At 46.2% G+C, this 27,038-nt stretch overlaps 1 protein-coding gene across 1 annotated transcript; it reads right to left on the bottom strand.

Annotated features, from left to right (window-relative positions):
• Positions 1-579: 579 nt before the first annotated feature.
• CCDC69 (coiled-coil domain containing 69) lies at positions 580-26,850 on the bottom strand. The gene is made up of 7 exons (XM_080923045.1): positions 26,773-26,850; positions 10,945-11,029; positions 5,564-5,637; positions 3,262-3,354; positions 2,727-2,846; positions 1,332-1,429; positions 580-743 (listed from the first exon to the last, which is right to left on the bottom strand). Exons 1-7 carry the CDS (start codon positions 26,818-26,820, stop codon positions 662-664), a joined length of 600 nt encoding a protein of 199 aa, XP_080779171.1. The 5' UTR covers positions 26,821-26,850; the 3' UTR covers positions 580-661.
• Positions 26,851-27,038: the final 188 nt, after the last annotated feature.

Below are 27,038 nucleotides of genomic sequence, written 5' to 3' on the forward strand. Positions count from 1 at the left end.
CACATTGAGACCTTAGATAAATATGCTTAAAAACAGTAACAGTGCTCAGCTCTACAAAAATTCAACTCTATCCGGCTGGATGTGGTGGCACATGCCCATGTTGCCAGCACTCAGAGGCTGAGGCAGAGTGACTTTGAGTTTGACGTTAGGCTATGTGTTGAAACCCCACTCATGAAAAACAATACCGTGCTCCTTTTTCTTGGACTGTGCCTTTTTTTTGCAGTTTTTCTCTGAGTCAGAGTTATGGGCGTGGCACTAAGAACTTGAGAGGTTGGTGAATTGTCAACAGAGCTAATGATCAGGGACTGGGGTTGCCCCTCTTTGTCTGATGGTGCAAATGACTCCAGGTTCCGTGGGAGAAGTCTTGAATGCCCTCTTGAAGACAGAGCAAAGGGAGGAAGATCACTACCTACTTGTTCCCTGGGCCAACTGAGGAAAGGCACTTCTTGGGGTGGTCTTGGTGGCCCAAAGTTCCCCATCAGCTTTGTAGGAGCCTCCCTTCTCACCCCACCTCACCCATCCTGGGAGAAGAATAGGGTGGCTTTTGTTCTCTCCTCCACAGAGTCTTTGGAGGGAGTGGTGAGGCTGAGAACCCCGGGTGGGCCCAGGCCTTGCCGCAAGGTAAGATGGAGGAGGTGCTGGCCTCAAGGACTCAGATGGTTCAGTGGCTCCTCCGTCGGCTGCAGCAATGGCTGTTCTGTGGCTCCTTTTCGAGGTCCTGAAGTAGGTCTTTCCGGAACTGCCTGTGGTACAGAGCAAGGGTTGCCTGATGGAGCAACTATTACTTGAACCAATCGGTTCCCCCAGGACACCTTCCTGGGGGGTTCATCATCTCTCTCACCACGGTGTTTCCCCCAATCCCAGCTGCTTGTCTGTGTGAGGGGTGATTTTCTCTGTTGTTCAAGTGCCAAATCCTCACAGGTTGGAGCTCTGGGTGGCTCCAAGTTGAGCCTCCCTGCCTAGCTGGGTCACCTTGGGTGGCATGGAGTTTCGGTTTCCTCACCAGCAAATGGGGATCTGGAGGAGGATTCCACCAGAAAATATGTCACGCATTCAACAGCCCATGACATGGGATATCAGCACTCACATTATCACGGGATATCAAAGCCTCAGGACTGATTTGTTCCACGCATGCCTGCTTAGGTAGATTGTTTCCTGTTTCCTGTTTCTCATGTTGAAAAACTGGGCTTCCTGACTCCCAAGGAAAGAGGAGTCACGTTCCCGAGACAGGTCCTGGGGCCACTTGTCAATCCAGTCCCCAGGCTTGTCCAGGTCCCTCCCAGATGGAAGTTTGGGCAGAAGGATGGGGTGGGAGGAAGGGGGTTGGCTACCTTGACATGGCCAACCTGTTCCCAGCTTGGAATTGTAGGTCCTCAACCTCCTGCTGCAGGGTGGTGTTTTTCAGTGCTAAGACCAGATTTTTTTCTTTCTGTAACAAACCAAGGAGCTTGGAATGGAGTGGCTCACTCACTCTCGGCACAGTGGGCACCATCAGCTCTTCCCTGGGCATGGATTCATTCCAGATTAGCATTTTGATTTATGGAGCAAGAAGCTAACTGGAAACAAGGTCAGAGTTAAGATGGGCTGTCCATGTGGCGTTTGCTACTGAAGAGTGTTAAAAACAAACACACACATACACAACAAAACAGTGCTGGTAAGATGGCTCAGTGGCTAAGCACACTGGCTACTCATGCAGAGGACCCCGGTTTGATTCCAAGCATCACATGGCTTCTCTTTACAGGCTTCCTTCCACACATGCGTGTACATCACATGAGTTTCCAGTGCCCTCAGAGGCCAGAAGTTGGTATCTGATCTGCTAGAAGTGGAGTAACTGATGGCTGTGAGCGGACATGTGCACACTGGGAATCGAACCCTGGTCCTCTGGAAGTGCAACCAGTGCTCTTAACCGCTGAGCCATCCCTCCAGCCCCCACCCATGGCTTCTCATAACTGTCTGTAACTCCAGTTTATTGGATCCAATACTCTCTTTCTGGCCCCTGTGTACGTGTGGTGCACAGACATACAGTGTTGGCAAAACACTCACACACACAAAATAAAAATAAATCTTAAATAATTTTTAAAAAGGGTTTTTAAAAAGGTGGCTGGGGACAAAGGGGGCAAAGGGGGGAAAGGGTGTTTCCTGCCAAGGTGGACAACCCGAGTTCAATTCCAGCAACTGGCTTGGTGAAAGGAGAAAACTTATACCTGCAAGTAAGTTGTCATCTAAATTCCTCCTGTATGCCATGGCAAACACCTACCTATTCATACACACACAAAATCAATCAATCATCAATCAACTTACCAGTCAAGCAAATAAAACCCCAAATAAACCAAATCCACAATTTGACAGATTCTAGGGGTAATGCTGGCCCAGGGTTCTGAGACCTCAGTTCTGGATCTTCAAAGGGCCTTAGCTCCCCAGTTCCACCTTTACTTTCCTCTCTGTCTTCCTGGCCTATGGACCCCATCTTTCTTAGCCTCTGCCTGCAGTGTGACAGCTGCCACCCCTCCTGAGGAGCCAGGCTGCTAGGGCCCAGTGTTGCCCTAGTTACAGCAACTTGAGGGCCCAAGGAAAGACAGGAGTCTGGTGATGAAGAGTCACTGCCTGACTCCTGCAGGAGTGGCAGAGCCAAGCTGGCAGGGGGAGGGGTGAAGGGTGGGGGTGGGAGATAAACTGGAACCAGAAATGCCCAGAAAGCAGCAGTTGGCTATGGGCCCAGCACTGACCAGCATCTCCAGGAGGAAGAGCTGCTTCTCGAGCTCATGAATTCGTTCATTCTTCATCTCGATAACATGGTGCAAACTCTCCAGCTCTTGCTCCCAGAATGTACCAGGGCTTCCGTAATCCTAGAGAAGGACACCAAAGAGCCCCCTCAATCAGCATGGAGGGACATGGGTCCTCCCAGTTCCCCATCCTCCCAGAAGCTCACTGCACTTGTCTCGTGTGATTTCATGGCCATGCTGCATTTACTTCTCGGATCTCCTCCCAGGGGCACTCTCTGAGGCATGTGTCTGGTGGGCTCACAACTATAATTTGGTAGGCTGACATGCTACCTTGTGTCATGTTGACTAGTTGCCCCAAGTTCTCTCTGGACCCATAGAGCTATGGGCTTCGCCATCTCTCTACCTCTCTCATTGTGAATTGAGGATCCCCATGCCTCTGGGCTCTCGTGAAGGGGACATTGTCAGGTCTGAGGCTTGCTCTCTAGGGTTGCCTGCCCATAGCATCAAGAATAAAGGTCTGCTAATGTTCTGTACCTACCTGGATGTGGTTTCTATAGAGTCGGCTAAGGATGGACCCGTCTACCTTGGCTTGTGTAGCCTCCTGTGGTGGGACTTGGATTGCACAGGTGTTCTGGGGAAGAGAGCAGGGGGGAGACAGCAAACATAGCCTGTCAAGGTGATTCTTACTACACCAATAAAAAAATAGGAGGGCTAAGGTTCTTCATTGTGATTCTGGCCTACACTGTACACTGCCCAGCAGAACAGGCTGAATCCATTGCACCTAAGGCTTGAAACACTCCAGGACCACCTCTCACTGTAGAGCTTTTAATGGCACCTGTGATGGTTGATACTGATTGACGACTTTATAAGATCTAGAGTCAACAAGAGACAAACCTCTGGGCATGCCTTTGAGAATGTTTCTAGATCAGGTTAACTGAGGTGGGAAGAGCCACTTGTTAAAAATTAAAAAAAAAAAAAAAAAAAATCTGGATGGCACCATGCATGGGCCAGGGTCCTGGAGTGAAAAAGAGGACAGGGCAAGCTGAGCACCAGTATCTGTTGTTCTCTACTTCTTAAATGGGTGCAACTCAACCAGCTGCCACATCTTCCTACCACAATGGAATGACTCAAACCATGAGCCAACATGAACTCTTCCTTCCCAAACGTGCTTCTTGTCAGGTATTTGATCAGAGTAGTGAGAAAAGCTAACTATAACTAATACTGATCCCTAAACTCTTGAGGTGATGTCCTGGTTATTTAAGACCAGTGTCAACTTACATTGACAAAGCCCAGCCATGTGGAACTCTACTTGTCTATGCAGTGGCTCAGTGTCATTCCCTACCCCAATCTCAGGGCAAGTTCTCTCTGTGCCTTTCTCCTGACAGAGATATCCTCACCCATTCCTCTCATGGCAGAGTCTAACCTCTTCCTATGTTCCCAGGCTCAGTCCTACCATATGGCCCTTGCTGCTGCCCTCCATCCCCCCCCCCGCTGCCCTCCATCCCTCCCCCCCCGCCCTTCTATACCCTGGCATCCTGGACTTCCCTAGACAACCTGTTTCTGCCCCTTCCTTCATGCTTTTGAGCAAGTTGCTTGATGTTGCTTAGGACTTTCTTCCTGTGCTACCTCACTGAAGTATCCCAAGCATCTTCCAGGCTTGGACCTCATCCCTCTGTGAAGTCTCTCTGAACACCTGCTTTCATGACACCACAGCCACTCGGCCTCTCAGTGCCAGCCCTGTCCTGCAGTCTGTCCCATCTCCAAGATCCTCCTGACAGTCCTTGGTAAGTGCTTTACCTTCCTCTCTGTTGCTATGGGAGAAAACATCCCAACACAAAGCAACTTAGGGGCAAAGAGGATTCATCTCAGCTTGAAGTTCCAGGTCCCTGTCCCATCATTGTGGGGAAGTCAACTTCCCCACAGGTAGGAACTTTAAACAGCTAGCCACAGCACACTCACAGTAAATAAACAGAGAAATTGATGTATAGTTGGCATTTGCTTGATTGCTTGTGAACATGAACTCAGTGTGATCTCCCCACCCTGGCAAAGTTCAGGTTCCTCTGAATTCCCTGGGGCACATCAGGCTGACTTCCCAGGTCAATAAACAATAGCCCACAGGACAATTCAGTGCTGACAACTATTCATTAAGACTTTCTTCCCAGGCTATTCTAGGTTTTGTCAAATTAACAATTAGCAAGGAAGCTGATGGGTTGGAGATATGGCTCAACACCACCTTCTCTTCTAGGGGATCTCAGTTCAGTTCCCAGCACTCACACGATACCTCACAATCGTCATCTTTTTTTTTTTTTTTTTAATATTTATTTTACTTAAATGAGTACACTGTAGCTGTCTTAAGACACGCCAGAAGAGGGCATCAGATCCCATTACAGATGGTTGTGGGCCACCATGTGGTTGCTGGGAATTGAACTCATGACCTCTGGAAGAGCAGCCAGTGCTCTTAACCACCGAGTCATCTCTCCAGCCTGGCTCATAGCTCTTTCCAGATGTACATAACTGTTCATAGCTCTTTCCAGATGTACACATGGTGCACAGACATATTTACATACAAAACCATACACATAAAATGACATAATAATAAAATTAACTAATACCCCCTCTCCCCCAAACCCCAAAGCAGATAACCACCATAGGAAAGGAGGCTAACCTTAATTGCAAGCCAAGACCCCTTAGCTATCTGGTCACTACATCAAAGGGCCAGGACACATGAACAGCAAGCCCTTTAGTCCATTATAATCTAGGCATCATTTTTGGCTGCTTTGGGGATCCACATGGCTTCCTTATCATTGGATCCCACACCCAAATGGTCAGGCCCTTCTCACCTGAGAGGAGGCTTTGGTCTCTTGGACGCAGTCACTAAGAGTGTCTTTCTCCTGTGCATTTGATATCTGCAGGACTGTGAAGAAAGGAGAGCTTTGTAAACTCACTTTCCCCCAAGCCTATGTCAAGGTCCTTAAGGTACAGAAGGCTCTGATGATGTAGGGCTCACAGGACCCGGGAGCTGGGCAATGGTCTTCTTCATCCTTCTTTCTCCCACGCTGGCTCACGAGTTGTGCTGGTTAGAGTTTATTGTCAACTGGATATATATAGTCCAGAGTCACTTAAGAAGAGGGAACCTCAGCTGAGGAATTGGCAGGTTTACATTGACCTGTGGGTATAACTGTGGAGCACTAACTTCTAATTGATGTGGGAGGGTTCAGCCCACTGGGGTAGGGTAGGTGGCCTGGGCATGTAAGAAATTAGCTAAGTGAGGGTAAGTGAGAGCCAGTGAGCAGGCTAGCCATCAGCATTCTTCCATAGGTCCTGTCTCCAGGTTTCTGCTTTTAGTTCCTGCTCTGACTTCCTCTCAGTGATGGGAGTGTGACCTAGACATATAAGCCAGATAAACCCCTTTCTCCCCAAGCTGCTCCTGGTGAGAGCATTTCATCACAGCTATGGAAAGAAAGCAGGAGCAGAGTTAGAGACATCCCTAGGAAACAGAAATATCTCTTCCCGGGAGAGAGTGAGCCTCACCAGAGCAGGAGGGCGCTGTATCCCTGAAGCTCAGATGCCAGGACCCTGCAGCAGGCATGATGGCATCCTGCCGCAGCAGGCCAGGGGAAAGGCGTACAGCTGAGGCTGCGTTATGAAATCACAAAAAGGACAGAGCATCTGTGGTAGGAATCCCCAAAGTTCGGCTTCCTCTTCAAGGCAGAGAGACTGTTAGCGGATGATAGCAAACAGCTCGAAGTCCATTACCCTAAGCTGTCAAGTGGGGCCAAGAAGCTCCACCAGGTTGTCTGTCTGTAAGGGCAGGATTTAGGATTCACCAGGTCTTCTCAGATGGGCAGCACAGAGTGCTTGAGATCGGCCCATCCCAAGTGGGTCTGGGGGGACTTACCACTCCACCTTCCCAGAGACCCTATTGGGACTGGGTTTCATCTGACTGATCATTTACAAATAGCCAATCAATGACCAGGCAGAGAAATGCAACAGGGGTGATGGGAAGAGGGAGTTAATTATGGCCAGGGGCCAGGGTCATAGAGGGCAACGTCCTAGGAAAGTGAGCTCACAGCCAGAGATGGTGGCTCATACCTGTAATCCCAGTAGTTGGGAAGCTGAGATAGGGGAATCACCAGAAGTTTAAAGCTAGCCTAGGTTATACAGTGAGACTTTGTCAAAAACAAAACAAAACAAAACAAAACAAACAAACAAACAAACAGGACAAAACACACACCAAACCAAACCAACCAACCAACCAAACAAACAAAATACCCAAATGGGCTACTAATACACATCTTTTATCCCAATGCTTGGGAGGCTGAGGCAGGAGGTTGTCAAGAGAGTTTGAGGCCAGCCTGGTTTATATAGCAAGTTCCAGGCCAGCTAAGGCTACATAGTGAGATCTGTCTCAAACAATGATAGCAACCATCAAATACAAAAATGATGAATACATCTTTGTTTGCTTGGGTTAAGTCAAGTGTCACTATGATGATCTGAGTTTGATACCCAAGACCCGTGTGGTTGGAGAGAACTGACTCCCACAAGGAGTCCTCTGATGCCACACATGTGCTGTGGCATGCATCCATCTATATATACAAACACACACACACACACACACACACACACACACACACACATGCACAAACACGCACACACAAAAATAAAATACACTCTATGAGGAAACAGAAAACAGAAAAGTAAGAAGAAATTCTGACCAGAGGAAGATGGAATTGGCATGGTTTCGGGCTTCATAGTGGGTCACTTGGCATCTATATATTTATTGTAATAAAATTATTAAACCAGTGCCCACGTTTTTTCCATGGAGGAAGAGAAGGTAGATCTTAGAAACTGGACAGATGCTGAGCTTGCTGTTTAGCTGCCCCAACCAGGGGTTCAAATTCTATTGCCAAACATTCTGTATCAATGTTACAGTGTTTCAAAGGTTTGAAACCTGTTCAGACCTCTGTCCTAGTTACTATGTTTCTGGGAAGAAGAACTGAATGTCAAGAGAAAAGCAAATCCTCATGGAAAAGATCACTTTTAAGGACCAAATCTAGAATTCAGACTTCCAGGAAGTAAGCAAACACACACGAGTTATTGTCTAAACTTGCTTTTTGTTTGAATTAGGTAGGGCTACCTTGTGGCTCACGCTGGCTTCAATTTCCCTGCCATCCTTCTGCTTCAGCTTCCTGAGTGCTGGATTATAGGAAGCCTTCATTTTTGTAGCAATAGTTGGTAATGTGCTTGATACAGTGTTAAGTGAAAAAAACAAAACAAAACAAAAAACAAACAAAAAACCCAAAAAAAACCAAAAAAAAAAAAAAAAAGAAAAAAAAAACAACAACAAACAAAAAAAAAAACAAGGGCTAGAGGAAGGCTCTTGGTCAAAAGCACCTTACAGAGGACGGGAATCCAGGGAGCACAACTCACAATCTCCTGTATTTCCAACTGCAGGAAATCTAATGCCCTCTTCCAGCTTCTACCGGTACTGTACACATATGGGTCTATACATACACACACACCCACATATTTTAAAGAACAAGATGTAAAATTTGTACATGAATGCTGTCTGATCATGACAGTTTATAAAGGAAGCAATTTGGAGCCAGGTATGGTGGCTCATGCCTTTAATCCCAGCATGCAGAAGGCAGTGACAGGCAGATCTCTATGAGTTCAAGACTAGTCTGGTCTACAGAGTGACTTCCAAGATTTGTTCAGACCTCTGTCCTAGTTACAACTTTTCGTTTTCAGTTACTATGTAGCCAGAGCTACACAGCAAGACCCCAGTCTTGAAAAAAAAAAAAACTAAACTAAAAAATAGTAATTCTGGAATTGTTATTGTGTGTTCATTTTCAAGATCAATTTTAATGCTGCTAAAACATACATAACTTTCCCAAAGTATCCCTATAAATGCTAACAGTACACAAAAAGATGCCAACCAGTTAGTAGTTAGGGAAATGCAAATCAAAAAAAAAAAAAAAAGTTCAATAAACCCTGTGACTTCAGTACTTAGGAGGCTGAAGACAGGCTGGTTGGCTTAGTGATATCTAGTCTCAAAAGCAAACACATTGGCTGGGTGTAGTAGTACTTGCCTTTAATTCTAACACTCAGGAGGCTGAGGCAGGAAGATCATTGCAAACTGCAAGTCAGGCAGGGCAATTAATAAGTTTCAGGTCAGCCAGGGCTACACAGTGAGATTATATCTCAAACAATAGCAAATGAACAAGAAAACCAGATACCCACAAATAAGATGCCACTTTATTCTCACCACTGTGATGACAGAAATGGACAAGCAATACACATTGGCAAGGCTGGGGAGCCACTGAGACCTTCACATTTTACTGGGAAGAGCATGAAGTAAGGCAGCTGCTATGGAAAAGAGTTTGGGAGTTTCTCTGAAGGTTAAGTATAGAAATACCATATTTTCCTTCTACAGGTAAAGTGAAGTGAAATAAAAACACCTGTTGAAGTAAGTACTTGGGCTAGTGGTACCATTTGCAGTGGCTGGAGGTAAAGATAGCATGAATATCCATGATGAATAAGTAAAGTATGGTACATCCATTCAGTGGAGTATTATTCAGCTGTAGAAAAAGAAATGGAGTACAGATGTATGTTGTAACACAAAAGCATCTTGCTGGGTGAAGTAAGCTAGGCTGTCTAATGTCATTTATATGAGTCTGATGCCATGAAATCAGAGAACAGGTTAGCAGTTGCCAAAGGCTGGTAGGAAGATAAGGAATGACTACTGCTGGGTGTTTCTTTTTGGGGTGAGGAGAATGTTCTTGAACTGAGTGGTAGTAATGAATGCGTTTACAATGCATTTAGTGGATTTTAAGTGCACTAAATGTTTCCAGTGTTACACATACTGATGTTGTATGTGTGTTTTACCAATTTGGAAAAATAAGTATACATGAACTAGTCATTTTAATTCTAAGTTATTTAAAAACTACAATGTGACCAAAACCCCTATTTAATAAATAAAAAACAATTTTTAGTGTTTTTCTGTCTCTGTGCGTATATATCTGTCTGTCTGTGTGGGAGTTTATATACATAACTGCAATACTTGTGGAAGTGAGAAGAGAGCCCTCAGAACTGGAGTTACAGGTGGTTGTAAACTTACAGATGAGGATGTTCAGATCCTCTGGAAGAACAGTATGGTCTCACTGCTGAGAGACTGCTCCAGCCTTTGCCTCATTTTTTTTTTTTTTTTTTTTTTTTTTTTTGAGACCAGTTTTTGCTGTGTCTCTCAGTTGGCTTTTAACTCACTATGCTGCCCAGACTGGCCTCAAACAGTGGTCCTCTTACCTTTAGCCTTGTGTGTAATGGGAGTACATGGCCATGAGCCATGCCTGGCTGGCTATCCCAGCCATAATTTCTTTTATGTGTGTGTGTGTGTGTGTGGTGAGTGTATTGTGTGTGTGTGTATTTGTGTGTATGTGTGTGTGGTGTGTATTGTGTGTGTGTGTTTGTGTGTGTGTGTGTGTGTGGTGAGTGTGTTGTGTGTGTGTGTGTGTGTGGTGAGTGTATTGTGTGTGTGTGTGGTGAGTGTATTGTGTGTGTGTGTGTGTGGTATGTTGTGTGCATATATATGTATGTGTGTTGAGCACAGACACATGCGGAGATCAGTCAGAGGCTGACCCAGTGCTGACCTTGTGTGCCATTGCATGCAGCAGGTTAGTTTGCCAGTGAGATTCTGGGGATTCTCCTGTTTCCACCTCTTATCTCTGGGGATCTGAATTCAGGTTCTCACAGTGCCGCATGTATTTTACCCACCGAACCATCTTCCCCAGCCTCATCCTAGCCATAGTTTTTAGGTATCATCCTTGTATGGACTGAAAGTGGTTATAAAAGAGTGATTTCATTCGTACAGGTTTTCTAGATCCTGACCCCCTCCCTTTTTGAGACATGGTTTGGAGTAGCCCAAACTGACCTCCACTTTGCGTGTGACATAGATTTGCCTTGAATTCCTGGCTCTCCTGTCGCTACCATTTCCTGCTCCTGGGATTATAGGTGTATGCTGGTATGCCCCACCCAAGGTGAATAGACTTCCTGGAGATGCTTTTAAAAGGAAAGAAAAAATGGGTGTGGTGGGGAAGATGCTCAAATAAAGGAAAGCAAAGCAGTGACAGAATCTTAAAGGCACAGCGCAAAGAAAATCCCATCAACACCCCCCAATCCGAGAGCCCCATGGGGAGCTTCTTGGGGCCTCCCAAATTCTCACCTTGCCCAGCCTCCTCAGGCCTTCCATCCAGGATCCTTCCCTCTTTGTCCAGTGCCTCCAGGAGTTCTGTCTGTGTCTCTTCCACCTAGAGTGCAGAGCAGGTCAGGCTTGAGACTGGAGGGGCTAAAGCACACTGTCTCTCAACAGCCCACTGCATACAGCCTGGGGCTACTTGGAACTGGGTGATTAGCACCCCACTTCCTCTACAACTGATGGGAAAGGTGTTAAAGCAGGGCAGAAGCCCTTTGAGACATAGCAAACCTCAGGAGCTCCTGTTGTCCTTAGGCTCAGATGAGCTCCCAGAAGACTGCCTAGGTTAAAAGGTCTTAGGGGTCTTTTATTGTTCTTGTCACAGGGCAGAACTGGCCTCTGCTGGTCTACGTGAAGCACCCCCCTTTTACACTGCTTCAAGTTCTAAAGGCTACGGCTCACTTCTGCCTCTTGCTCTCAAGCTTCTGATCTGGGGGTCCCATGAGTCAGGTCCCTGGCATGCCCACAGGGGGCAGAGAAGAGCAGCAGTCCCCATCTCCCCAGGATGACCATTTGCAGCCTGTCTCACACCTGAGGTGTACGGCAGACCCGCTGCACTGTGAGGGCAAGATTCAGATGACAGAGTCTATCACAGCGGTGTCCCTCAGGCACTGGAGCCTGGTCTGCAGGTCAGGGGTGGGACCAGCAACATCAGGACAGTTATGTTATCAAAACACACTACAGCCCCACAGATGCGCACATCTGACTCATCCTTGTAGAGGAAGTGGGCTTCTGGTAAGTTCATCTAAGCAAACAATATTTTGATGCACCCAGGGGACTCCTGCAGGGCATGAGTCTTCTTGGTTCTATCTGAGGCAACACCCTCCTTGTCCACAGTTCCCCGAGATGTGTCTGCCTAAACCAACAGGGCCCAGTGAGCATTCTTTAAAAAAAAAAATCTTCATGGGTCTGGAGAGATGGCTCAGTGGCTAAGAGTCCTCCCTGTTCTCCCAGAGGACCAGAGTTCTCTTCCCAACACACAACCCTGGTCACTCACATCCTTCTGTAGCTCCCCTGCAGAAGTTCTGATACCCTCCTTCTGGGCCTTTACGGACAGCTGTGAATGCATGCACTTGCATGTGGGTATGCACATAAAAATAAACAGTTTTTTTTTTTTTTTTTTTTTTTTTTTAGTGTGTATGGGTTGTGTGGTGGTCAGAGGTATCAGGCATCACCTGCCCCCTGGTTTGAGACAGGGTCTTATCTCTGCTGCGTCCTCCAGGCTGGCTGGCCTATGAGCATCCAGAATTTCCCCGTCTCTGCCTCCTATCTCACTACAGAAATGGTAATTACAGATGTGGGCCACCGAGTCAATCTTTACATGGGTTCTGAACTCAGCTCCTCTTGATTGCATGGCAGAGGCCTATCCATTGAGTCCTCTCTCTGGCATCTTACTTTAAACTTTAAAATATCATTTACTGGGCTATAAAGATGGCTCAGGGCGGAAAGGCTCCTGCCACTAAACCTGACAGCCTGAGTTTGATCCCTGGGACTCACATGGTGGAAGGAGAGGCCTGACGCTCGCAGGTCATGTCTGATTTCCTCATGTGCAGTGTAGCATGCGTGTATCCCTTTCCACACACACAAATAAAATGTCATTTAGACCAAATCACTTTCATTTATGTGTGTGCGCATGAGTGTGCATGAGTGTGCATATAGTGAGATCAAACAGCTTGTGGAATAGGTTTTCTTCTCTTATCCCTTGGCCTCTGGGAACGGAACTCAGGTCTTCAGCTTTGGCAGCAGAACCTTCACATGCTGTGTTTTCTCGCTGGTTCCCACAATTCTTTTTAAAAAGCCACCCTGGGAACCTGGAGAGACGGTTCAGTGGTTAAGAACACTGACTGGTCTTCCAGAGAACCTGGGTTCAATTTCTGGCATCCATGTGGCAATCCCAGGGGATTGGATTTCTGGCCTCTGTGGGTACCCATAAGCATGAGAGCATCTCCCCCAACCCCCCAGATAAAAACAAAATAAACATTTTTTTTAAAGCCACCCATTTAAAACCAGATTTGTAATTCCAGTACTGGGACAAGAGAGACAGGAGGTCAATCTTGGTAACACAGTGCCTAGGGTACATGAGACCCTTGCAAAGGAAAAAGAACAAACAGAAGCTACCCAATGTAATGAAACAATCAGCTCTGAGCTATGAAAACTTTGAAGACTGATTCTGGTTATATTTCCTATGTACAGTTAAAGACATCCGGCTAGATAATGTTGAAAAAGCATGCGTCCTCCTGCCTAAGCTTTTCCCCACTGCGCTTCCACAGCAAACGGGGAAACTGAGGCAGAAGGGGGAGAGAGTGATAAAGGATGAACTGGGAAGGGGGAGCAGGATTTGCTCAGCCTGCTGTTTGAGCTAGCTCTGCATTTTCTGTACCACTTTCCTCGTGATCCATGACCTTGACTCACAGCCTGGTCATTGCATGAAACTTCTCTGAACTTTATTTCTAGATGATTTTTCAGGCCTTTGTCAGTGCACAAAGGTCTCTGATCTCATACGTTTTATCTCTTCTGGATGGACTTAAAAATCCCTCCAAACATCTTCCAGCATGCCAGACACATGTTTTACCAGTGAGCTACATCCCAAGAGTGTTTCGTAAAATCACTTGGCACTTTATTTAGCAACTGTGGGTGTGTGTTTCTCTCACACACGTGTGAAGGCCAGAGGTCAACCTGTAGGAGCCAGTTCTCTCTCTCTACTCTATGAGTCCTAGGGATCGAACTCAGGTCAAGTGCCTATATACCCAGACTGTTTATGTTTTTATTATCTCTCTCTGTCTATCTCTCTCTCTCTCTTTGTCTCTCTGTCTCTCTGTGTCTATTTCTCTCCCCCCCCCCCGTGTGTGTGTGTGAACCACATGCATATGGGTGCTTCTGGGAGGCAGAAGAAATTATTTTATCCCCAGGATCTTGAGTTACTAACAGTTGTAAACCATCTCTGTGGCCTCCATGCATTTTTTAAAAGATATGGTCTCATTAGATGCTGAAAAAGCCTCTGATAAAATTCAACATCCCTTTATGACAAAAGTCTTGGAAATAATTAGGGATACAAAGGACATACCTAAACAGAATAAAGGCAGCATAGAGCAAGGCAATAGCCAACACCAAATTAAATGGAGAGAAACTCAAAGCAATTCTACTGAAGTCAGGAATAAGACAAGGTTGCCCACTCTCTCCATATCTATTCAATATAGTACCTGAAATTCTAGTAAGAGCAATAAGACAACTAAAGGAGATGGGGGGGGGACAAGTTGGAAAGGAAGAAGTCAAAGTATCGATTTTAAAGATGATATGATAGTATACACAAGTGACCCCAAAAATTTTACTTGGAATAAACTAGCTGATAAACACCTTCAGTGAAATGGCTGGATACAAGATTATCATCATCATCATCATCATCAACAACAACCATCAGTAGCTTTTCTATATACAAGAGACAAACAGGCTGGGAAAGGAATCAGGGCAACAACACCCCTTCACATTAGCCACAAATAGTATAAAATAATCTTGGTGTGACTCTAACCAAGCAATGGAAAGACCTGTATGACAAGAACTTCAAGTTTTTGAAGAAAGAAATTGGAGAACGAATCAGAAGATGGAAAAATCTTCCATGCTCATGGATCAGTAGGATGACCATAGAAAAAACGGCCGTCCTACCAGAAGCAATTCACATATTCAATGCAAACCCCATGAAAATTCTAACACAATTCCTTACAGACCTTGAAAAAACCAATTCCCAACGTCACATGGAAAAACAAAGAACCCAGGATACCTAACACAGTTCTGTATTATAAAAGAACTTCTGGTGGTATCACCACTCCTAACTTCAAGTTGTACTACAGAGCTACAGTAATAAAACCCGCACGGTATTGGCCTAAAAACAGACAAGCTGATCAATGGAATAGAAGATCCAGATGTAAATTTACCTATGGACACCTAATTTTTGACAAAGAAGCAAAAAATATACAAATCTTCAACGAATGGTGCTGGTCTGACCGGTTGTCTGCATGAAGAATGCAAATAGATCCATATCTACCACCTACACAAAGCTCAAGTCCAAGTGGATCAAAGATCTCAACATAAAACCAGATACACTGAACCTGACAGAAGAGAAGGCAGGGGATAGTCTTGAATCATTGGCTCAGGAGACAACTTCCCGAACAGAACACCAACAGCAGAGGTACTAAGATCAACAATTAATAAATGTGACCTGGTGAAACTGAGAAGCTTCTGTCAGGCAGAGGACACCATCAATAGGTAAAACAGCACCCCGCAGAATGGGAAAAGCTCTTCACCAACAGAGGGCTAATTTTCAAATATATAAAGAGCTCAAGTAACTAGACAGCAACAAACCAAACAACCCAATGAAAAAAATAGGGTACAGATCTAAACAGAAGTTTCAACAGAGGAATTTCAAATGGCTGAGAGACACTTCAAGAAATGTTCAACATTGTTAGCCATCAGGGAAATGCAAATCAAACTGACTCTGAGATTCCATCTTGTACCTGTCAAAATAGCTAAGATCAAAACCACAGGTGACAGCTCATGCTGGCAAGGATGTGAAAAAAGGGGAACACTCCTTTATTGTTGGAGGGAGTGTAAACTTGTACAGCCACTTCGAAAATCAGTATGGTGGTTCTTCAGAAAACTGGGAATCGATTTACCTCAAGACCCAGCTATCCCATTCCTGAGCATATATACCTTTAGGACACATCAGTCTACCACCTGGACTCTTGCTCAACTCTGTTCATAACAGCTTTACTCATAATAGCCAGAACCTGAAGCAATCTAGAAGTCTCTCAACTGAAGAATGGGTAAAGGAAATGTGGTACCTTTATACAATGAAATATTACTCAGCTGTTAAAAAATCATGAAATTTGTAGGCAAATGGATGGAACTAGAGAAAAATCATCCTGACTGAGGTAACCCAGACTCGGAAAATCAAACATGATGTGTAGATAAGTAGATATTAGCTGTAGAGGATAAAGATACTACAATCTATGGACTCAGAGAGGCTAAGTTACAAAGATGGCGCTTGCGGGGGGATGCGTGAATCTTCCTGGGAAGAGGAACTAGAGAAGATAGAGAGAGGGCCGGGTGGGAGGGGGTGGGGTGGGTAGACGAATGGGGACAGAAACAGGAGGGGTCAAGCAAGGGGAAGTTGGAGAGAGACAACTAGAATTTGGGATCATCTTGGGGATGAGCTGGAAATCCAGCACAATGAAAATTCCCAGAAATCTATGAGGGTGATCCTAGCTAAGATTCTTAGCAAAGGGGGGCCATGGAGCTTGAATGAGCCATCTCCTGTAATCAGGAAAGACTTTCAGTGAAGAGATTGGTACACCAATCCAGCTACAAAAGCTTCGATCTACAAAATGTGCTGGTGGCACACAAATGGTGGGGGTGATTAGGCAATGACTGGTCTATCTCAAGAGCCATGTCATGAGAAGGGGCCCACCCCTAACACTGCTTGGAGGACCAGAACCTAGAGGCTGGACAACCCAGAGACCTAGGATAGAATCAAACAAGACAGGCAAAAAAAGAAAAAAAAAAAGTCAATGAAATGATTCCTAATGATAATAATGATATTCTGCTATACTCGTAGATTGATGTCTAGACCAGCTGTCACCAGAGAGGAGCAACAGATGGAAAGAGATGCAGAGACCCACAGCCAACATTAGGGGGGACTTGGGGCATCCTATGGTAGAGGGTAGGAAGGAATGTAGGAGCCAGAGGGGTTCAAGGACACCACAAGAAAACCACAGAATCTGGGCTAACAGGACTCACCAGAGACGGAACTGACAACCAGGCAGCCAGCATGGGACTGACTCTGAACATATGTTACAATTTTATAGCTTAGTCTTCTTGTGGGACTCCTAACAGTGGGAGCAGGGGCTATCTCTTGATTCTTTTGCCTGCTTTGGAACCCTTTTCCTCCTACTGGGTTCCTCCCCCAGCTGTAATACGAGGGGAGGTGCCTACTCTTACTGAAACTTGATATACTCCATGTTTGGCTTTTAATCTATGGGAGCCTGCCCTTTTCTGAAGAGGAGGAATGGATATGGGGTAGAGGAAGGAGGGACTGGGAGGAGAGGAGGGAGGAAACTGCAGTGTGGATGTAATACATTTTAAAAAAAGATATGGTCTCTTGTAGCTCAGGCTGGCCTGAAACTCAATGATCCTCCTGCCTCTGCCTCTCAAATCCTTGGATTAAGGGTGAATGCCCCAATGCGCTCAGCTGTAGTATTTAATGTCACATCTTTTTTTCTCAGTCAGAAGAGATTAAATAGTATGACCTTACCCACAAGGCAAAAGGGTTTCAAACCAAATACTCACTGCATGTCTTCTTCACATGTGTGGGTATCATCATAGGTCATGCAGTGAGGCAGGGGAATGGAGTAGCTGTGACTTTAAATCGTGCCATGTCCCTGCTTAGACTAAGAGACCGTGGGTGTCTTGAACCAACAGCTAAAGATTAGCAGGAAGTCAACAGGCCAGAAGTGTGTCTGGAGGTCATTCTGGTCTTTCTCCTACAGTTCATCCTCTAGTTCAACAATCCAGTCCAGCCATGCTGTGCTGTAGCAGGGCATTGAATCTCTCAGCACCAATGACTGGCTCTTGTCATTCCTGCTCTTGGTGAGATTGGCCAGTGTGCCCCAAAGCAAATGCCCCAAGAGCCTGGGTTCCTTTCCTTTAAAAAAATAAATATATTTAATTTGTGTACGTGTGTGTATGAGCATGCATGTATGCTACAGTGCACGTGTGGACAACAGAGGACAACTGTGGGGAGTCAGTTCTCTCTATCTGGAGTCCCCAGAGTCATCAGTTTTGGAGGCAAACATCTTTACCTCCTAAACCTTCTCACCAGCCTCAAAAGCTCATTTTTTTTAAAAAAATGTTAATTAAAATATTTACTTATTTATCTATTTAATATGTATGAGCATTTTGCCTGGATATATGTGTTATCTGTATACCATATGTATGTCTGGTGCCTGAGGAAGCCCAGAAGAGGGCATCAGATCCCCTAGGACTGGAGTTACACAGTTGTGAGCTGCCTTGAGGGTTCTGGGACTTGAACCCATGTCCTCTGGAATAGTTAGTACTCTTAAGCACTGAGCCATCTCTCTGGCCCCAAAGTTTTTCTTCTTGGCAAATGGATTATGAGATGTTTATAAAAATAGTCAAAGTAGGGCAGGTGAGATGGCTTAGAGGGTAAGGAGTTTGCTACCAAACCTAACAACCTGAATTCAAGTCCCAGGACCCACATGATGGATGGAATGGATTGCCATGAATTGTTCTCTGTCCTGCACCTGTGTGTCATGTGTACACACATAAATACACACAAGCACACACACACACACACACACACACACACACACACACACACACACAGAGAGAGAGAGAGAGAGAGAGAGAGAAATAAACAGCATTGTGAAACTCTGGTTATGACAAACAAGGAAACTGAGGCCTCATGGGAAGCATTTCAAGTCAGGCTGCACCTTGACAGGGTGGTACTGAGTTCAAACCAAAAATAGGACCAACCCAGAGCTGGGGAGAGGCTTGCTGGTTAAGAGTACTTACTGCTCCTCCAGAGGACCAGATTTCAGTTCCCAGCACCCACACTGAGTGGCTCACAATTGCCTGCAACTCCAGCACTAGGAGAATCTGACTCTCTTCTGTTTTCTATGGGAACCTGCACTCTAGTGGCATTCACTTATATGGACATACACATACGAAAATGAAACCCAACAGGCCAGGCAGTGGTGGCACATGCCTTTAATACCAGCCCTTGGTGGATCTCTGTGAGTTCAAGGCCAGGCCAGCTACACAGTGACACTGTCTCGAAACAGAAAACAGGAAAGAGAGGGGGTGGGGGTGGGAGGAGAGACAGACCAAACGAAGGCATGGTCATATGCTCCGGTTAGAGCAGAGCCGCGCCGACAAAGACCATATAGAGTTAAGCCGGAGACTAAGCTACGTGCACTAAGCTCTGGATTCAAGTTCTTAACTCAGCACTGTGTTGCATGTGCTCCCAGATCTCAGTTCCCTCGGGACAGCACTGCTCAACCCAAGAGCTCAGGCATAGGACGTTCTTGTTGTGTGTCTGAGAAACATGGCAGGAACAGGCCCTGCAGAGCGATGGCAGACCTCTCAGCCTGCCTCAGATTTCCCCTCACTGCACAGTGACACCCCAGGGACCCCACACAGTGACACCCCAGGCTCCCCACAGTCGTCCTCTCACCTCCGTCCCCTCACCTCCGTCCCCTATCGCCCCTCCTCTGCATTCCTGTGACACCACCCGGAATTCAGCCCAGAGCCTTGTACATTGTCAGGCACTTAGCAGCTGAGCCCCTTCACACTTGAGGGCCCTGACACTTTCTCATACTTAAACACTAATACACAATACAATTTTCCCCCCAGTCACACAGGAGTCAGCGTTTGCTGAAGAAATGACGGAGAATACAGAGAAATGCTAAAAAGTAAAATTCCGTGGTCCACAGAGAAACCTGGGGTCCGTCAGCATTACGTGATTCACCCGCATAGCCTCAGTATGTATGGCTTTTAATATCTCAATTTCTCAGGTATTATGCATACTCATCATATATTAATTGGTCTGCGAATAAATTAATTATGGTGACTTAAATATCCTGGGTAACTTAGTTTTTTAATCTCATTGTGAGGTGTCTAGATTAAATTATTTTTTTTTCTTTACAAAACGATTTTGTGGGAGCTGAAGAGACAGCTCAGTGGCATAAAGCACTTGCTCTTTCAGAGGACCTGGGTTTGATTCTCAGCACCCATATAATAGCTTATAACCAACTGTAACTCCATCTCCTGGAGAAGCCAAGACCCTCTTCTGATCTTTTTGGGTGCCGGGCAAACAAATACATACATATACATATGTGCAGGCAAAACATTCATTTACATAAAATAAATAATATAAAATATTTAGATATATGTACACCAGTGTTTGCCTGCATATATGTCTGTGTACCACGCTTGTACCTGGTGCCTAAAGAGGCCAGCACAGAGCATTGGGTGTTCTGAAATTGAAGTTACAGGTGGTTGTAAGCCACCATACAAGTGCTCAGAGTCAAACTTGGTTTCTTTGGAAGAGCGCTCTTACCAGCGAGCTACCTCTTCCACCCCTCATGTCAATTTTTTGATCTTTTTGTTTTGTTTTTGTTTTAAAGATGGGGTCTTGTGTAGCCCGGGCTGGCCTTGAACCACTGGGTAGACCAGGTTTGCCTCAAACTCACAGATATCCACCTGCTTGTGCTGGAAGTAAAGGTGTGCGCCACCGCACCTGACGCTATTTCTGTTTTTTTTAAATGTATTTTTTTTAAGTGTATGTATATATGTGTGTGTTAGTTTGTGGATGTGAGTGCACGTGTCCATGGATGCCAGAAGAGGGGATAGGATCTCCTGGACCTAACCAGCAGCTGAGAGCTTGGACGAGCAGAACGTGCTTTCAGTCACTGGGCCCTCTCTCCAGCCCCTTTGTTTTTAACAGCCAAATTATGTTTGAGAGGCTTGAGCAAGGCTGGGGCATGGCTCAATGGCGGAGATTGTACAAGGCCCCAGGTTCAACCATCTTAAGTGACTTTTCTCATTGTAACTCAAATACCATGACAGGAAGCAACATAACGTTGGGATGATAGACAACGTTTCAGAGCCACAGCCCAATTTTGGCAAGGAAGGCACAGTGGCAGGAGCCTGGGATGAACGGGTCTATTGCTTCTGAAATTAGGAAGCAACACTGGACCATAGGAAACCCAAGAGCCCTTCCGGATTTGATATGCTATAGATGGGGATAAAGTGAGGTCATCTTGTCAGTCTTGTCCTGGGTTTGCTTTGAACAGGGATGGGGTGGAGGTTTGGCATACTTGGATGCTCAAGTATCACTGAAGAGGTATCACTGGGGTGGGCAATGGAAGGCACTTGCTTATCTGAAATCCTTTACATCACCCTGCCTCCTGCAGACAGGTCAGAACAATATACAGACAGTCAAATGCCTCGGGCAGTGGTTCTCAACCTTCCTAATGCTGTGACCCTTCGCTATAGCTCTCTATGCCTGGGCAGCCTCCCCTGACCATAAAAATGATTTTTGTTGCCACTTCATAACTGTAATTTTGCTACAGCTAGGAATCATAATGTAAGCATCTGCGTTTTCTGATGATCTTAAGGGACTCCTATGAAAACATGTCTTGTACCCAGAGGGGTCACAACCCACAGGTTGAAAACCTCTACCCAGGAGAGGATGCCAGCACAATTGTTACTTCCCATGAGAATGTTCCTTTGGTCCCTGAATGCAGAGAGAAGTCCTTTTATTAAGAACACAGAAGATTATAGCATGCCCAGGGCAGGGCATTTGCAATTGGAAAATGTAAAAGCCAACATAAAGGACAGACATGATACTCTGATGGGGCTGATAGCCAAGGCAGGAGGACCGCATGTTCTAGACCAACCTGGATGGCATAGTGAGACTCTGTGCCAAACTCTCTTGGAATATAACAAGAATATAACAGCGGCCAAGGCACTCATTGAACAATGGGAGGAACCTAAGGACCTAGAAGGAAAGAGCTTCGAATGGGCCACATCTTGTGTCCTAAGAGGTGCTCCACGCATCCTGGGAAGACAGTTCACATTGCTGAGCATGGGACTTGAGGATGGAGAGCTAAATCCTTGTGGGGTATCAGTTTGAACAGTGACCACTCAGCTTTATAGCATGTGATCCTACACTTCCAAGGTAGGCTTTGCTTAGTTTTCTTCTCTTCTCTCTCTTTCTTTTCTTTTCTTCTTTCTTTCCTTTTTTCTTTTCTTTCTTTCTTTCCTTTTTTCTTTCTTCCTTTCCTTCCTTCCTTCCTTTTCTTTCTTTCTTTCCTTTTTCTTTCTTCCTCTCCTTCCTTCCCACTTTTCTTTCTTTCTTCCTTTCTTTCTTTTTCTTCCTCCCCCCCCCTTCTCTCTTTCTCTTTTTCAAGACGGTATTTCATGTAGACCAGGCTAGCCACTAACTTGCTTTATAGTAAGGATGACCCTGAATTCTCAATCTTCTTGCCCCTTTCTGTCCCCACAGTGCTATGACCTTTGCCATATGCCCCTACACCTGGTATACCATGAGCTTCAATAATTGTAATTTTGAGACTCCCCCAACAGCTTCTTTCAGGCAGATTGCAGATTTTTTTTCATTGTATGATCTACGAACACACATGTCAGGTGTACATGTGCACAAGCTGGCTCAAACTTCTCTCCTGTGCAGTTAACTTGAACATTCAGCATTTTACGCTGTAGTTACAGGATCTATGAGCAGACAGGAAGCAGAGGCTTAAGGGTACCACCCACCAACATAGGCAAATGTGGGTTCATTTACATGAGGCTGGGGCTTATTGGCTCTGGGGGAAAGATTCTAGCTTCCTGTAAGTTCAACCACAAATTTAAGAAGCAAACTTAAGAACATGTCTGAGCTCAGAAGCCATGACACCAAAGGTTGTATCTCAAAGGCAATGATCCTTAGGACATTTTTTTTTTCCTGAGTCAGGTTGTTACACAGTATAGCCCAGACTGCCCTCAATAATCGCTGTATAGGTGAAGATAACTTTGAACTCTTTGTGTATGTTTGTTTTTGAGATAGGGTTTTTCGGTGTAGCTCTGAAACTGTAGCCTAGTTTCTGTAGCCCAGGCTGGTCTTAAACTCAGAGATTCACCTGCCTCTGCCACCACATCCAGTCTCTGCAGTCCCGGGGATGGAACCCTGGGACCTGTGGGCTCTAAGTAAGCACTCACTCAGATGAGTTGCAGCCCCGGGCCCTAATTCCCAGGATGCTTTCTAGTGCATTCTAGGCTGAAAAGTCTAACTGTACAACACAAAAATGTGGCTGGACCTCATGAGTCTCTGAGATTACTCTGTATACAGAAGCCCATATGGATCCATCCAGAATGATTTATGAAGCACTGTTTTCTGGGTTAAAAGCATTAGCCCAGAGGTTATATGAGGCCAGTGCTACTGTGAGGGTTGTTATAGAGGCCGTGGGCATGCTGGTGTGATGTGTCCATGCTGTCTGGGGCAGAAGGCACAGACACAACTGCTGCACGATCAGGCAGGTAGCTCTTCTCATGCTCCCTGACTAGCACGGCTTTGGCAACCCCAGGGCAGAGGTCAAACGTCCCTGGGACACTCCCCTGCATGTCACAATTATCCAGCGAAGGTATCATTCCTACCCACCTTCAAGTTCCAGCCAAGGGATCCCTGCTTACTCGACCGACTCTTTCTGATCTAGGGACAAAGTCACCATGCCCCAGGTTAGGAGGAAAACACAGGAAGTTCATAACTAGCAAAGGTGGAGGGCCATGAAGAACCAATGCACACACACACAGGAACTGGCTAAGCAAGAAAGACAATGGCCAGGACCTTAGGCAGCCATTAAAAAATTTGCACAGACCGCTTCACGTGGGAAAATGCCCCGGTAGGGCACCAGAAGGTAGACATACGCAATATAGTCCTGGATTTAGGGCTGCAGAGAGAGCTAAGTAGTTAAAAACCCTTGCTAGCTTTCCTGAGACCTGGAGTTCAGTTCCCAGTGTTCCTGTTGGGCGGTTCACATCTGTGGCCTCAGCTCCTGGGGACCTGATAGATGATGTGCGGCCACTACCAGCTTACGTTTGTTTCTTTTTTAAAAAGCAAAACAAAACATTCTTATTAATCCTTTGAGAATTTCACCCAGTTTTGCAGAGGCTATTACTGGTGAGCTTAGAAACAATTTCCAAGTTTCTCCCTAACTTTCTAAGTTTTTAAAGTGCAATGATCAGATTTCCAAAACGGACCTGTAAATGTGGGGCTTGTATCACCTCTACGAGTCTTACTCAAATGGCATCTGGCCTCTGCCTGAACCCCTCTAGTAATGAGAAACTCACCACCCCCCTTTCTTTCATTTCTCTCCCCCCTTTCTTTTTCAACTACTTCCACAAAAGAAATGGAAACCTGGCTCCCTTTTAGCTTCTCCCAGTGACCAAGATCCTACAACCTAGCTCAGCACCCACTGAGCTACATCCCCAGCCCCTATTCCCAGGACATCAGTATGTCCTGTCCTGAGATAGCAGTGACTTAGCCCCAGGCTAGGCCTCTTGGTAAGGTCTAGAGTGTCTGGTTACCCAAGCCACAGAGCACAGATCTCCGGACCAGTGCAATGGAGGTACTAGGGAAATCCTTGACATAAGAAATCCAAGCCTGGGGAGTTCTCGTAAAGGCTCAGCTGCCTTCACTGCTGCTGACCACCCCATTCTGCACAAGCCTCACCTCACATCCTGGCTTTTCCGCAGCTCAGACTTCCCTTAAGCCCTTGGCTTTTATTGGGGGGAACTGCTGCCAAACTTCCCCACCCAAGAAGCCTTCCTCTCGGTCCAGGGAGGCTCTCCTGCTGAGTGCTAGGCTAAACCTTGGCCTGGCTCCCAGTTGGCCCTATTGCATTCCTAGGCACCTGCTCCATGTTCTGCACAAAGCAGCAGGGGGTCAGGGTAGGAAGTAGAAGGCTAGATGGTAAGTGAAGAAAGAAAACCAGTCATATATATATATATTATATAAATAGTCATATGTATTATATAGTCATATATATTATATACATAGTCATATATGTATTATATAAATAGTCATATATATTATATAAATAGTCATATGTATTATATAGTCATATATATTATATAAATAGTTATATATGTATTATATAAATAGTCATATATATTATATAAATAGTCATATGTATTATATAGTCATATATATTATATAAATAGTTATATATGTATTATATAAATAGTATAATATATATGTATATATAATATAATACATATATATGCCTATGTAGTCCTGGCTGTCCTGAGTGCTGGGATTAAAGTCATGTGCCACCATACTCAGCAAGTCTTCTATATTTTTTTAATTAAGAAAAAAATTAATTTTTTATGTGTATAGATGATTTGCTTGCATGTGTTTGCGTGCCACATGCATGCAGGTTGCACAGAGGCAAGTTGGTGCTGGACCTCAGGGTACTGAAATTTCAGATGGTTTTGAGCCGTCATGTGGGTACTGGGAACTGAACCTGGGTCCTCTGGGAGAACAGCCGAGGCTCTCGGCCACTAAGCCATCCTCTCTGAGCAGTCAGCCTGCCATTTGGCTCTCATATCCTCTCGGAGCCTTAGGGTCCATACCTGTAACATAGGGAAGCTTCAGCCCACAGCTCAGTGTGGTTCTCAGGGCCTTCCTGACACAGAACAGGAAGTGAAAACAGGGAGTGTCATTATTGCAGTCTGACTCTTGTGACCCCTACACCTCTAATCTGGAGTCCCACCCATTAGTGGCAGACTGGGTGCTCACGACTTGACACCTGCACTGGAAATTAAGCCAAAACACCAACCAACCAGGAGGGTTAGGAACTTAGGCAAAAAGCTGCCCACTGCCTCGCACACAGGTGCCATGAGCAAAAGAACCCCACAAAGCCACATAGGTCTAAGTCAGACATGCTAGGCTGTTTGAGGTAGCAAAAGTCAACTTTGCAGCTATCAAGAAGCCACCAGAAGCCAGGTTTGGTAGCCCAATGCCTATCACTTCAACACTGGGGAGACTAACTAAAATTGAAAGTTTGGGGCCAACCTAGGCTACATATTGAGACCTTGTATAAAAGAACCTAAACAAAAACACCCAAACATCCAGTGATGGGATATGCTGGTAATCCCAGCACTGGAGAGGTGAGTGAGTTAGTAGTGCAAGGCCAGCCTTGGCTACACAATAAAGTTTGAAGACAGCCTGGGCTACACAAGACCCTGTCTCAAAAGGTGGGGGTGGGGAGGAAAATAAAACTATGAAAAGCTGTTGCAAGTGCAGGGGAGGGTTCAGAGAGAAGACACACACACTGACAAAGTTAGGGGCAGATAAACAGGGATAACAGGAAGACTAATGAGCTGACCATTGCAAAAATTAGTCATTCTCACAGTGGGGGCTGATCAAGTTCGAGGGACGAGCCATCCCCACCAGGGGACTGGCAGACAGGAAAAATGACTAGGATTCCAAGGGTCCCTGTTCCCTTCTCTGGGTCGCCTGCTGTCCTCAGTGGACTCTGGATCCAGGCTCTGACCTCCTGACGATTCTCAGACCTCAGGGGGCAGAAACCTGAGTCAGTCTCTTGGGCTCTAACCCAGCTTCATGGCCCTGGGGGAGGTACAGGAAGGGAGGAGAGAGAGCTGCTACAGACTACAAATCAACTCCCTCTTTGGCCCCTCCCAGCTACCCTAAGGGCAGCCCACAGCACGGCTCTAACCCCGCAGGAAGCCCTAACCCGCTTCCTAGGCTCTAAAGGGTGCGGTGATCCCTGGTGAAACTCGTTAAGAGGCAGGCTGTGTCTAGAAGCCCTTGGGTAGACTAGGGAGTTTAAGTCTCCAACAGGTCCCAGGTGATGCTCGTTCAGTGTAGCTGTGGACCACTCAGATTGCCCGCCTTATTAGACCTTAGCTCAAGGCTCAGAGGGGTTAAGAGTCCGGTCCTCCACCACACAGTGACAGCCCCACACTGAAGGCCACCTGCCACAGACACACCAGTCACTTCCCCGCGGGAACAGCAGGGTCAGCTGCAGTTTGTCTGGGACTGAGTGTGTTAACTTGGCTGCTGGCTGCTGGGTTGGTTCGACGCGGGCGGGGACAGAGCACCCCCACCCCCGCACCCCGGTCTCCGTGCCTATCCTCCCCCCAGCCGCGCCCCGACTTTTGTCCATCTGCCTTCCTTCTGAGCGCCCCCCAAGGCAGACCTCCGTGTACCTTCTCCGCTCGCTTGCTGCGGCTGTGCCGGCTGTGCCTGCAGCCCATCCTGCTTTGTGCGTCCCGCCGGCTGTGACTCTCAACCGCCCCGAGCTACAGCCGGGCCGGCTGCGCGCCTTAAATGCCGGAAGAGCAGGGCCTGCGCGGGGCCCCGGGCCGAGCCGGGGCCGGGCCAGGGCAGGTGCCAGCGGCGCTCCACATCAGAAGTACCTGAGGCCAGGGCAGGAGGGATCCCAAGGAGCCACAGATGGTTCTCAGGACCCTCT

Source organism: Micromys minutus (genome assembly GCF_963924665.1).
Source record: "Micromys minutus genome assembly, chromosome: 10".
In the NCBI taxonomy this organism is placed as follows: domain Eukaryota; kingdom Metazoa; phylum Chordata; class Mammalia; order Rodentia; family Muridae; genus Micromys; species Micromys minutus.

Bases quoted from the DNA above. Each gene is read 5' to 3' on its own strand.
- CCDC69 (XM_080923045.1), bottom strand. From the start codon at position 26,820: ATGGGCTGCAGGCACAGCCGGCACAGCCGCAGCAAGCGAGCGGAGAAG. The intron at 11,030-26,772 runs GTACACGGAGGT...TCTGCACTCTAG, and splicing joins GCAGCAAGCGAGCGGAGAAG to GTGGAAGAGACACAGACAGA. The intron at 5,638-10,944 runs GTGAGAATTTGG...CTTTCTTCACAG, and splicing joins GCCTGAGGAGGCTGGGCAAG to TCCTGCAGATATCAAATGCA.